At 37.7% G+C, this 14,553-nt stretch overlaps 1 protein-coding gene across 1 annotated transcript; it reads right to left on the bottom strand.

Annotated features, from left to right (window-relative positions):
- Positions 1 to 2,524: 2,524 nt before the first annotated feature.
- Positions 2,525 to 7,573, bottom strand: LOC133725760 (ABC transporter G family member 1-like). Its single transcript, XM_062153138.1, has 8 exons — positions 6,855 to 7,573; positions 5,799 to 5,878; positions 5,222 to 5,689; positions 5,054 to 5,140; positions 4,448 to 4,573; positions 4,123 to 4,329; positions 3,601 to 3,687; positions 2,525 to 3,376 (listed from the first exon to the last, which is right to left on the bottom strand). The coding sequence occupies exons 1-8, from the start codon at positions 7,288 to 7,290 to the stop codon at positions 2,681 to 2,683; spliced, it is 2,187 nt and encodes a 728-aa protein (XP_062009122.1). The 5' UTR covers positions 7,291 to 7,573; the 3' UTR covers positions 2,525 to 2,680.
- Between the last annotated feature and the right edge of the window lie 6,980 nt (positions 7,574 to 14,553).

Genomic DNA, 14,553 nt, shown 5'->3' with positions numbered 1-14,553 from the left:
AAATTCGATCTCCACAGATCAAATCGTTGCAAGCCGTTTTGTGGAGAGTACCTACGTCCTCTGGGCTTCAAAAGCCCCCAAGGATCACCGGCTATGGTGGCCGGAAACGTGATCTCCGATCTGGGCGATTTGCAGCTCCACCGTGCGACTTCTCGGCCTTGTAGCGTCGTGCACAGGTCTACCCACACAGTGAAACTTCACAGGGTGCTAGATGGGAGTGAGGCGAAGAAATAGGGACAAAAATCACGGCCTATGGTGGCCGGAAGGCCGAGAACGAAGCCGCCGAAGTTGGCTGGGCGGAACTGAGGTCGGGAGAGAGGAGAGAGAAAACTTTCCGAAAATGGAAAGTTGGTATTTTCTGAAATAATTTCCGGAAAAATCTCATATATACCAAAATGGAAAATTTTTCCGACGGCCATAACTTCTTCATACGAACTTCGATTTCCGCGTTCTGCTTATCCACGAACTCGTATCGACGCGTTCTACGACTTTCGTGAAGGAAGTTTTCGGAGAAACCTAACGAATAAAAAGTCAACCTATGCAACCCCCCTAAAACCAAATTCTTCGAATAATTATTCATCCGAAACACTTCCGCTCCATCCATGAGCCACGAAACCGTCCAATAACCACAAATTAAATTCCGGAAAGTCCTCGGAAAATAATAACGAATTTCCGGGGTACTACATTGAAAGAGAAAGTTACTCCAAACAAAGCTACTCCAAAGCAAATCGAAAGAGAAAGCTACTCCAGAATCAAAATAGAACACTCTCCACAATCAAAATCAAAATCAAAATCGGAACAAATCGGAATGGTGAAGAAAAGCTACGCCAAACAAAGCTACTCGAAAGCAAAATCGGAATGGCTTACAACTCAGTGACGCCGGACCATGGTGGAAGGTCGTGTCGTTGCGACGAGAGAGAGCGTGCACCGGTGACGAGGTCGAGATCGAGAGGTGGTTTTCAATTCAAAACCATCAGCCGCGACGAGAGAGTGTCCCGCCGACGAGAGATCGAGAGCGCCGACGACGAGAGAATGTGCGCGCCAGTGATGAGAGAGAGAGAGAGAGAGAGAGAGAGAGAGACGTTTCTGAAAATGAAATCTACCTAGATCGATACAATTGGGTCTGTTTAGAGAGACTGGCAGAATTGTAAATTCTTTTATTTTTAATGTTCAAAATTTAATCCTATTTTGTATCTGGTGGCCTTATGAAGGAAGAAAATATTGGGTGGCCCTGAGGCTAAAATAACACCTTAAAATGCACTTATATGTAATTAACTCATCAATAGAAAATTACATATAAGTGTCATTTTGAAACTTATATTAGCTAGTCATAAGGCTACTGCCAACCAGAGAAATACATACTGTCAACTAGAGAGAAAGCAACTGCCAACCAACCAAAAACCTACTCTCAACCAGAGAGATCGCTACTATCAACCAATACAGAATCTACTCCTAACCATCAAAACAACTACTACAACAATAGTAATCAAAAAAAGCTACATTCATCAACAAAACAATTCTTCTCGAAATTGAAAGAGAAAGTTACTCCAAACAAAGCTACTCCAAAGCAAATCGAAAGAGAAAGCTACTCTAGAAATTGATGAGCATCAAGTATTTTCATATATAACATTCCACAACACACCCACTTCTACAAGCCCTAAGGGGATGTTTGTTTCCCAGGACTGTGATGCTCCTCCTTAATTTCTATAACTGTCCTGGACTCTTATAACCTGGGATATGTTACTCTAAAATCTTACCCATGTTTGGTGTTGCGTAAAGCTTGCAATCGAAATCCATCATCCTTGCACCTCCTTCTTGTGGTGCCTTTGCCAGACGCCGCCGGACTTCCCACCGGTTCCCAGACCTGTCGGTCCTTCTTCTCCGACCTTCTGTGCAAAGCACAGCCGCAGTTGCTTCTGACCTTCGACTGCTAGAGACGGACTGCCTTCTCCACGCGAAAATTGAAACCCATCATGTCGGATTGGGAAGACACGGAGCTATGAGGAAGTATCCTTCTGATTGCCACTCTTGGAAACCTTGCATACTTTCTGGGTTTAATTTCTTGATTCTTCTGTTCAAAACTCTCTTGAAAATAGACATCCACATGACGATGACTTTACCGGCGTCGGTGGCGAGCTGCTGTTTCATCTGCTCCAGCACTTCCGACTTCAACTCATCATTGCTTCCCATTCTTCCTTGAGCTCTGTTCTTCCATAGAGGGGGTGGAGTTGAATTGCAGGTTTAGGTGAGAATGTTGAGAGAATGACAAACTGAAGGGAAGAGTTGAACAAGTGAGAGAGGCTTCCACAATCCCATGGTTTTTGGTGGGATTGTGGTAGAAGGTGTTTTGGAGATTTTGGGACTCCATAGTCTCATTTAAAAAAGTCCATGTTGTTGCCAAACATGGGTCAAGTCTTGTTTTATTATATAAGACAATCCAATCCTATCCAATCCCACAAAACAAACATCACCTAAGAGTGTAGTTGTGACTTGAGTCCACATAAGTGACATGACGGTTTGAGAAGATATGTAATTTGCATGTGTATTTCCTTATTGGACTTCAAATGTGCATACGACATGTCTCATACTTTTTTGGAGTATCAACTCTCTTATTTTCAATTTTATTCTAGTATTAGATCACCAGACACACATACGTACAAGCTATTACGTTGTTACCATTCTACTGGCTCTCTCCATGCAGTGGAGTAGAGGAGGGATTCACCAATACTTGCATGCTTTGCTTCGGAGCCACGGACAGAAGAGCTAAGGTAATAGTTTTCCTTTTCTCAGTGATCTTGATGATAACTAAGAACAAAGCTCGATACAGAACTATCATTCCTAGCAAGACACCAAGATCAACCCATTTAGAGTATCCCATTTCCACATGCCATATATCTCTCAAAATGCTGTCGCCACTAAGCCACTTAGAGTTACCGATTCTAAGTTGATCATCATTCGGAAACGTTGTTCCTTCAAATTCATTCTTAAACATTCCCTGGAATGCATACTTGTGGAAGGCAATATGATACAATGGGTATTTCCACACAAGATCCGGAAGATCATTTGGTAGCCGGAAGAATCCGCCGCATAACAACATAATCCCTTGCAATCCAGAACCAACTATTATGCCCATAAGGAAATTCGGCACGATGCTCGCAACTATCATCATTAGGCTCTCAACCAGCATCATGCAAGCATATAGTGCAGAGGCAAAGTAGAAGAATTGTTCAAATCCACTGTGAAGTCCAGCAAGATAGTAGGTTATTGATCCAGGAATCAATGAAATCAACATCAACAAAGGCATCGAAGAAAATGTGTTGGCGAAGACGAATGCACTAACACCATAGTGCCCATTCAGTCTTTCACGTTCAAATACCTGACATTGTACAAGAGCAGAACTATTTCTTATGTATGAACCTATAGATAATAGCGTAGTCACAAATTGAATCAAGGAAAGTTAAGAATGTAATTGGAATAGCTTGCTAAATCTATTGAAATTCTGAAGATCTTAAATTTCGTGAGAGCTAACTAATGTTATCATTTTTAGTTCACATTAAATCATTGCGGCCAAGACGTTAGAAGGAGATCGATAATGAATACCTTCATGTCTTCCACAAAGGAAGGAAACCCACCAATGGCCATGAAAGTTAGAAATGAAGCCACAAATGCTAGTAGAGAGCCTCGTGCCTGAAACAATTAATGTATATCTAACACGTTCATTAGTACATACGCATAATTTGTTTAAAGAAATGACTTATGATAAGAATAATAAAAAAGGGATTCCAGTACTGCAACTCTTCCCTCATTGATTAACCCCAAAATAGCATTTCAAAATAGCATTATAATTTGAAATTTATAAGATAGCATTTGAAATTCTATATTAATTTGTTCCCCAAAATAACAAATTAATATAGAATTTACATGAAATTAAATTATATGTAAATGAAATCGCAATTAAGTTCCGAGCAACAAACGCCGAAAATCTCGTTGGTATATCATATGGCGGATCATATGGGGGTAAACCTTAACTGGACACTTCGAAGAAGACTCTCCGGATGGCAATTATACATTCCTAGCAAGTAATTGAAAAGAGTTATATATATCTCTCGATCGATATCTTACCTGAATTGATGCATAAGTGTATCCAAGATCATAATAGATAGTGCCTAGGCCGGCAGCTAAGGCTATGTAGATGAAAAGGCGCAACCAGTAGTAGCCTCGATCTCGGTACATGTTCACAAAGGATCTTCTTGTAAGTACAAGACATTGTGTGACAAAGCCAGCATTCACAAAGGATCTAGGGCTTCTCTTTTCTAATGCTTCACAATCCTAAATTGATTCCATGTAAATATAGAAAAACAAAGTTAGCTGCAATTGAGGCATTTATTAGATTTTATGGCACAGAATTAATGAACGAATTTGATTATTGCATACTTAGCTTAATTACCTTCTTGAATATTTCAGCTATTTGTCTTTGGAGTTGGTGATAACTTTCAGATGTTTTATATGACTGCATTAGAGTATGAATAGCTCCCTCTGTGGGTGTTCTTCCGGCTATACCTTGCTCAATGTCCTGCATTTGAAATTAATTAATAGTAGTACTTGCTAAAATCACTATTTTCAAAAATTTTACGATAAAAACATTTATAATGATAATCTTTCTTTTTCCCTCTTAAATTGTAACAAAAATGATCGAGTAGTAAATTAGTTTAGGAACTTCGTTTTCAAGCATACTTTCCACATTTCCAAGCCTAGTCGAGTAGTAAATTAGTTCAGGAATTCAAACTCAAAATGTAGTGTCACACTGTGAATTTCATACTTTCCACATTTTCAAGCATGTAACTTTTATACTTGTGTTCTTTACGTTAATTAATATACACGTTATAGTGTGAGTTAGACAAAACCAAAATAGCTAAAGATGGAGTGTAATTTTTGGTGACCAAACTGTAAAATGGTACTTTACTTTATTTCTAGCACTTGTTCCCGTATTTACAGTCAAACAAGTACTGTTAGCACTAGCAGGATCAGAAAAGATCAACAGAAAATTGCTTACCAGCTCAAAATCTTTGTTTATGGTCTTGAGGAAGTGATCTGATGGATATAGGAGAGCTGGACAAGGAAAACCACTTGCAGCGAAAAACTATAGAGAATTGAAACCAGAGCGGGGTAGAAGTTAGTTACTAATACTCAAATTATCAATAAAGAAAATTGAAAAACTCACTTCATTCGCTGTAGAAGCAGGACCAAAATATACAGTTTCACCGGAAGACAAAAGACAAAGATTGTCAAACAGTTGAAAGACTTCAGAGCTAGGCTGATGGATGGAAGCAACTATGGTCCTCTGAGACGATTTATGACCAAGATTGGCAATTCTGCTCATCACATAAAAAGACGCAGCACTGTCAAGTCCGCTTGTTGGTTCATCCAGAAAGAGAAGTTTTGGTTGTGTAAGAAGCTCAATGCAGATACTAACTCTTCTCTTTTCGCCACCACTGAGTCCCTTGGCTCCCCAACCTCCGATCCTTGTGTTCATGGCATTTTGCAAACCCATCTCTCTTATGGTCACTTGTGCTCTCTCTTTCTTCTTTGACTTAGACATTGACTCTGGTAGCTGCAGTTGAGCAGAGTAGTATACAGCTTCTTTCACCGTTAATGTGGTCATTAGAGTGTCATCTTGTGTCACATATGCCTGTTTATATATATACACGCACATAGTTGGTCATATTTCTTTAACTCTTCATTATTAACCTTATGTACAAAAAGTAATTTATGTTCGTTTTTATAACTATTTTACGTACCGAAGTTCCATAAGCTAGTGCTTGTTTATGTCCATTTATACGGATATCCCCTGTTTGCCTTGTGTTTGAACTCAATCTACCTGAGTGTTCATCATTTATGTCAATTATACCTTAATTTGTATATAACCTTCATGGCTGCATATATAACTAGGATTTTGTGATTAGATCCTTGCAGGGACGGAACTAAAATTGTAGAAGAAGGTGAGCTGAATCAAACTAAGTTATGTGTTTGAAGGAAAAAACAAATTCACTAATCAGTTTTATGACATTTCCTTGATGAAAAACTAAATTAGATCCTATATTAGAATTCAATGCTAAACTCTTAATTGAAAAAATGATAAAATTGGAGAATTCATTTATTTTGTTTTGGTCTGATAGAGAAGTCTATGTTAGATGAACCGGAAAGTACTAAATACACAAGGAAAGAAAAAATTAAGAAAAGCATCATAGAAGATAACTAGAGAAGAATAGAAGAAAATGAATTAGAGATGAGAGAGAGGGAAAGGCCTTTAGGGGATATTGGTGAAAGACTATTCCATAACCTATACCTTGCATATATTTCTCTCAAAAATGGGATGGGATGCAGCACACTCAGCCACCCCCTGTTTCCGTGCCTGGATCCTTGTTAGATTTAGGACGCTTTTCTCAAAACTTTTTACATGAAACATTATAGTTTTTAATTTTTTATCAAATAACAAACGTATGTTTGGTATAATTCTAATAATATTTACAATTTATACATGTTGCAATTGAATTATTTGTAATGTACCATGTTGACTAAATTGTACCAAGCAGATATATGATCAAAAAATTGAAACTATCAAGTTTCTCTTTAGAAATTTTGAAAATTAGAGACTAGCTAGCTTGTATCTAAAAGCTCAAATATCTTTTTTTTCGTTCTTTTTTAATTTTATTTTAAAAAGTAACTGTTTTAAACAACCAAAAGGGAGTGGAGAGCAGAAACTCTCATGTGTGGCACCATACATCGGCTCCCTATACGTACATATCATATATACATAAATACATATAATATGCGCAGCTTCAAAACATCATTACCTGCTAAAGCATCAAGAAGAGTAGATTTGCCACAACCAGAAGGACCCATTATAGCCAAGAGCTGCCCTGGTTTGGCATAACCAGTTACCCCTCGGAGGATTGATCTGCAGCTTCTTCCATCACTACTATGCTTTTCTCCCTCATTTAAATTTGAAGCTACTCTCACCCACAAATCTTCCCATGTCAAGAAAAGACCCTCATCATTTTCGATTAGTGGAACCTTTATATGGTTTCGGTTTTGAATGGAGTCTTCCTTCACTGCGGCATCTCCTTTAGCAACTGTTTCAACCTCCGCAACTGCTGTGGGACTACTGGGATGGTAACCATTTTCACTTTCATGAATTGCACTAATAAGCTTAACATTAGAATGAGATGTTACTGAAGCCATAAGCTGAGCTAGACAGTGCGTAATTAAGTGGGCTCGATAGACGCACATATATAGTTGGGAATACCGTCCAAAGTTAATCCAAATACAGTTGTACAACTGCTTTTTTTGTTAACCTGGTTTCCTTCCCGTTCTCACCAATTCCCAAAAGAACAATTGCGTAGGGAGCAAAGGCCTTGTTCTAAGCCCTACTGTCGGAACATAGGGGGCAGTGGAAACTCTGATACTCGCTCCGCATTGGCTAATATTTGCTGTCAGCAGCACAAGTCTGACTTTGAACCTCATATTGGCTTTTACTGCTGCATATTGGGCTTCTCTAAATCTCCGTTTAGTTTCTCTAAATAATCGAGGTGATATATTAGGAATATACAGCTTCTCTCAAAAGATAGCTGTATATTTGGAGTGACTTGTTGGATATTCGCCCTCGGACACAGGTGCCTTGGATGTGCATTGCCTGTTGTTGGTGCTCATGAACAGTCTTGGAGGTAATCTACCAAACTGAATTTCTTGTCAGGAATTTCAACTGTTCTTTGTGATTTCACTCACCTTGACACCGCTGGAACTTCTTTCACTTTGGTCAAATGGATGGGTTTTTTTTTTTTTTTGGCAAAGGAAATGGATGGGTTTTTGGTCATATTGAAATGCGTCTTGACACTACAAAAAAAATTAAATTGCAATGGACCCGGCAGAAAATCAAAAGCTAATTTGCTATCGCAAAGGGCTTTTGGCGACAACAAAGTTTCAGTTGCAGAGTCCTTTGCAACAGTAAAATTTCGGTTGCGGTTGATGATGTAAGCATTGGTATTTGTGATGGCAAATGCACTGCCACAAGATTATTAGCGACGCCACCAACGACAATCAAAATTTTTTGCCGTCGTCAAAAGTCATTTGCTACTGCATGCAAACGGTCAAGTATGAATAAAAAAAAATCTTGAATGGATGTACATAAAGGAATTAAGCATATACAAAAGGGAATATTCTAAATTTTATTTTTTCTGATGAATGTTACAAAATGAATAAATCTCTTACACAATAGTTTACAAGATAATAACCTTTACATAGTAGTTTTCTTTCTCTACTTCAAGATAAACCTTGTTGGGATCTTCCTCGATCTATTTCACGTACCAATTAATCTAGTGTTGTTGCAAGTCTCCTACAACAGAGTCTTCATGTATTCATTGAGAAAACAAAAAGCTAGAAAATCAAATTGAAAATGACATATAAGCTAACGATTTGAAGTTCTATTGCAGACATATAATTTGTAATCTACTAGCAAACCTTAATCCAATTTCAACTTCAGAAATTCAAACTAGAAATTCAAACTGTAGCTTCAATTGCCAAAGTAAACAGAGTATATCACCGTTCATTTAAATATATAGCAGGCTACAATGTAAAACAAATATAGGAAATAAATAAAAAAATTATGCGCTTGACATCTGGGATTACTAACTTCCTACATTGGCGTTAATAATTGAGCTTAAAGAACCGTATGATATGCGCATCTGTCCTCAAATGGACCCTCAGCTGTCTCAAAACCCAAGAGCTTCACGGGGTGTTATTTTGACTGCATGCGTTTGTTTAGTTATCCATTGGGAATAAAATATCAACATCACAGGACACATGCACCACGTACCTGCATACGTGTACGAACAATTGTTTTTGTACGTGTAAAGGGAATTATCTCAAAAAAAAATAAAAAAAAAATAAAGAAAAAAAACGAGGGGAAGGGCAAAGGCTCTAGAAACCAGTAGTAAAGCCAGACAAAAAGTGAAAGGGACGTCGGATATTTCGTCGTGGTCTAGCACTCTAGCCACAACAAAAACGTCAGCAGTAATAGTGTATATGGTTGAGTTTTCGTTTTGGAATTTTAGAAGCAATTGGAGCAATTTTTTATGTGCTCAATTTTTTTTTAAGGCAAATGAACCACAGTACATACTGTGGTAAAACAAACAATCCATAGTTCCTTTAATTCAGCACTACGTCGACCCTCGAGACCAAATTGCAAGACTTCAATTAATGAATTAGGAAGAGGACCCAATTCAAACTGAAATCCGATGATTCAGAGACTCTGAACCTTTGCAACCAAGATTAATTCTTGAAGCCATAGATATATACACCTCTCTTTTGAAAAAAGTCATCAGCAAGTACACAACCATGTAAAACTTTCCACGCTAAGACCATATGCCATGGTAAGCTAAAAAGGGGTTTGATATCCTCCCACCGTAAGTTTATACACGGAAACCAGAAAAATATTTTGCCTTATCACCCAGATGAACTCCATATATATATGGCGTACATATTTCATATGCCATATCTTTCTAGTTCTTTATTATTTCTTCTCTTTTTTGAATCAGGGAAATTGTATATTCATCACAAGTTAGAATATGTCGTTACATACCTTTTCGCTGTCATTTAAGGTAATAGACAGACATGAAGATAGTAGTAGTACCCATAAGTGGCACGTATAAATAGTCCTACTCATTATACATTCAAATACGTAGAAGTAGCGGAGACCCTCCTTTGGTACTACTCCAAAAGCGCTAAAAATACTTAGAGTACACATCGGTGCTTAGCTTCCTAATACAAGGAATTTATTATAATTAGACGAAACTAAAAACATAGGATAGGCCTAGGCAAAACACCCCAGCCCAAAATAGTAAGCCCAAGAGCATCCAGATGGAATAGTCCAGCTCCAGAGCCCATCAAGCAGGCCTAGTCCTAACCCATCACCCCTGACGACATGTCGTACGTCACAAGCCTAGCGCCTCCACCCTTTGCCACGACCCTTGCCGCCCCGATCTACGTCACCGTGACCACCCACCACTTCGACCCAAACCGTCGCGCTCCATGCCGTCACAGCGCATGCAGTGAAGACCCAATCCCAAATCTCGCCGGTCCAGCACCCCACCGTCTGCACCACCATCAAGCCAGAACCATGTCATCGGTTTTGGTTAGCACAACCACGGGGACGTTACCAAAAGACCAGGCCGAACCTGTCTGGACCTACCTCGAGTGCAACAATCCATGGAGCAACTTTGAAACAAATCAGATCGAATACCCGTCCGGTAGCAGATCTCAAGAGCTGGCGAGGCCGGAGGCCAGCACTGGTTAGAATGCCGCGGACGAGCTCAAGTCCTATTTCCTCTCTTTATTCCTATTTTATTGAGTTTAATTCCTTTTGTGTGCTTTATTATTTTTATTATCTTTTCATTACTAATCTTTATAATATTCTCTAATGTCGTACTTATATATATATATCCTATCCAGAGCGATGCCTCGCTTTGAAATTTCAGAGCGAAGTTAGAGTTTAGGGTCACTTTTCGGTCTCATATCCACATCTCAACCGTTCAGTTTTTAGGTAGTAATGTATAAATCATCTCAGTAAAATTTCAGCCAAATTGATGATCTATAAGGTATTTAACTCGTTCAAACCAATAGACGAACTAAATCTGTCAAACCTGAACGGTACTGGTTTTAAGGCAGTTATCAATTGATAAGAGCATTTTAATGTGGTATTTTAATAGTTAATTCCTCATATTTTGCTTAGTTAATTCCTTAACGAATCGTTTTTTTAACTCAATTTCTATTTTTTTAGGTACATTGGAGTAGATGATGATGAAATAAGTGTTAGGTCCATAAAATGATGGAGAAAAATGGAAATGCACTAAAAAGGTCAACTTTACACATTTTCCTACTCCGGCTAGGAGAAACCAAGCCAAGCAAGGAAGAAGGAGCGACCACCTGACCAAATGAACTTCAAATGAGCTGAAACCTTCCAGATCCATTCTAGACATCCTAAAAAACATTTATTATGAAGAGTGCAAGAGCCAAATAGAAGTGGAAGGCCTTCAAACAGTCAGCCCAATTTTATGCAGAAGCAAAACTGGAAAACTGGAACTGTAAGGAGTCCAGCAGCGATTCCGGCCCAAAGACATGGAAAAAAGTTCTGAAAATTTGACTGCATGATCTACACTCATGGTGGATCATTTCATATGAAGAAGTCACGGGAAAAATATGAAGTCATGGTAGAGAATTAATTGAAGGAAAAATGAGCAAAAAGTGACTCAAACCTAACAAATTCCATTAAGTGTTTAAGTATTCAAACCTAACAAATTCCATTAGTGTTTAAATATTCAAACCTAAAAAATTCCATTAATGTTTAAATGCTCAAACCTAACCCATCATCATTTGTTTAAGGCCAAATAGTTTTGCTTGGTAGCCTATAAATAGAGGCTACAACAAAGAAGAAAAACACATTCCTTCATCCATTTCATCTTCTTTGTCTCTCCATTTCCTCTCCATTTTCTCTCCATTTTCCTTTAAACATTCCTTCATCCATTTCATCTTCTTTGTCTCTCCATTTCCTCTCCATTTTCTCTCCATTTTCCTTTAGACATTCCTTCATCCATTTCATCTTCTTTGTCTCTCCATTTCCTTTCCATTTTTCTCTAGACATTCCTTCATCCATTTCATCTTCTTTGTCTCTCCATTTCCTTTCCATTTTTCTCTCCATTCTCTAGTTTCAAGTTTCTGCATTTTCAAGCAAAGAGAAGAAGAAGACAAGAAGCCTCCTAGCCGTCATCATCCACCTTGTGTCGTGATAGTGAAGTCTTGCTTTCAAGATTCAAGACCAACGTCTCAAGCTCTTCATCATCCACTCTCTTCACGGTGTAATTCTATCTTTTTCCTTGTAACTTCTTTTGGTTTTCTTTGTTTGGATTTGTAGAACTATGAATTTTAGTTAACAAATAATGTTACGGGCAAAGTTTAAAGCCCATCTCTATGTTTGGATAAAAATTGTGATTTCTTTGTGTTGATTTTTATGTTGCTTATGTGAGATTGCTTAATTGATTTTGGATTATAGAAAATTTTTATATGTATGTGTTCTTTGGCGGCCAACTTAGGATATATGCATGTAATTGAAGCTAGATTTAAGTAGTAAAGGATTTGGACAAAAGTCGAAATCAATTAAGGAGGATTGCAAATAGGTGAACTTATTCATAACTAGGTTGTGCACTTTGGTTGACATCATTTCTTTGTTCTTCATGCATTGAATGTGTTCTTGATTAGCTAGCTTTCTAGACTATGATTGCATGTTCAATAGGATTGATTTAGGTGCTTTCACTTAGATTAATTATTCAAGGAAAGTAAAATATGGGAAATCGTTTGCTTACTAACGTTTCACTTGGTCAACTTATTTCTCATGACATAGATAATCAACTATAGGAATTGTAATTGGATTTCATTCATATGATTGTGGTTTTGATCTTTGTTCCTTGCATTCCACCCTTGTATATGTGTTTTTACATTTTTTTTATTTCATTTAATTTTAATTCCAATTGTATAATCCCAAAACCCCCTTATTTGTGTTCACTTGTATATTTTTCAATTCTTTATATTATTTTTGTATATATTTCTATTCTTTATATTATTTTTGTAAATAATATTTTATTATTTTAATTCTTTATTTGTTTTTGCAATTACAGGTGTACCCTCAATCCCCGGCTAGAACGATCCCTACTTATTCTATACTAACAACTACATTTTGTAGGGTTAAATTGCGCGCTTGCTTTTAGTTTGTCAATTTTTGGCGCCGTTATCGGGGATTGACACGTGCTTACTTTTAGCATATCATCAATGCCTTAACGACCATCAATTTGATTGAAATTTTGCAGAGATAATTTATACATTAGTATCTAAAAACTGAACGGTCGAGATGTGGATATGCGACCGAAAAATGACCCTAAACCCTAACCTCGCTCTAAAATTTCAGAGCGAAGCATTGCTCTGAATAGGATCTGATATATATATATATATCTATATATCTCTCTCTTTTTTTTTTTCTTTTTTTTTTTTTTTTTAAATATGGCATATGAAATATAGCCTCCTTTATCCTTGGTCAGGCATCGATCCGTAGGACCGATGGAAAGATCTGTGGAGAAAGCAATTCAGTCGATTTTATTTAATTCATCAATTGACCTTAGCCAGTTAGCCCCATTTCTTGGGTGACCGGATTTTAGTCATTGCCTTCGAACCAAGGGCTTTTTTCTCCTTTCGGTGGGAAGCCATGCAATGGCAAATTAAAAAGTTCCTAGTATATTCTCTTTTGGAAAGCCATGCATATTCAGTTTGGGTTTACCTTACTATGGAAGATGTTCTAATAAAATTTTTGGCGTTATATAATGACTTAACGAGACCAGATGATCTTACCCCAATGCAAAGAAAGCAATGGCTGCCGTAAGCAATGATATGACATCTGAAGGATGCTTTTGATCAAATTAAAAGTCGAGGGATTGAATTGATTTTGGATCCCAAATATGAGGCAGCTAGTATATTGAAGTTGGTTCTTATAAAGAGCTGGGAGATCGTTCAACAGAGAGGTAATGTCCTCGTGAACTTTGTGTAAGTATATTGTGCAGTTACCAATCAACACATGATTTCCCATGGTCACAAGGAAAACAAAAGATGCAGTGAATTGGAGATTTTTGTTCTCCTGCCTTCTCGGTGACTCAAAAAAACAATTTGATTTAATATTGGATTTGTTCCTCGTGTTGGCTACGTTAAAAGCCACGCAGTGATGTTTCCTCAGTAGTGAGGTTTACACTGCGTCAGTAACTTTTGTGTTCCTCTTATTTATGTAGCTTGAATTACAAGATCTTGCTTGTCTCTCAAAAACTTAGAGACATTGTTCCATCTGGTGTTTTACACTTTGCCTAGCAACAATGTCTGTTCCACAACTAATTCAGTATGTTAAACCAACATGAGAGAATTTGATTCATACATAACCGGAGAGAGACCATATTGAAGTGTCAAATAGCAAGCTTGACAACCAACACACACTTCGACAACTTCAGGAGAAGAAACATTACAAGTTCTAGAGCAAACTTGGCAAGGTGAGAACTTCTTCTAGCTACAAACTTGATTGTTATTGCAAGATTCTAAAGACAGAATTTGAAGATTAACCAATTATTTCCAATTTTCTTCTAGTGCATTGTTATAAGCTATTACGTTGTAACCACTCTAATGGCTCCCTCTGTTAGAATTTGTGGCTTTAATACCATTGTTGGAATTTGGTGCGGAAGCTTTTGATAGTAGTGGGATAGGACAATGTGTTTCGAACTTTAGTTTTAGGAGCAAGAGTTTGGGAGAAGGAGTTTTGTAGGACAGTAACTTTGAAATAGAGGAGACGGAAATATAGAGAGGAGGAAAGGTTGCTTAGTAGCTTACTTCACTTGACTAACTTTCTTCTTGATTCTTGAAAACTTTGTATCGTCCAACGCTTGTTGAATGACAGTGAGCACTAGCATCTCTTAG

Source organism: Rosa rugosa, chromosome 1 (assembly GCF_958449725.1).
Source record: "Rosa rugosa chromosome 1, drRosRugo1.1, whole genome shotgun sequence".
Lineage (NCBI taxonomy): Eukaryota > Viridiplantae > Streptophyta > Magnoliopsida > Rosales > Rosaceae > Rosa > Rosa rugosa.
The sequence above is the reverse complement of the archived record's forward strand: the minus strand, read 5'-3'. Positions and strand labels throughout refer to the sequence as shown.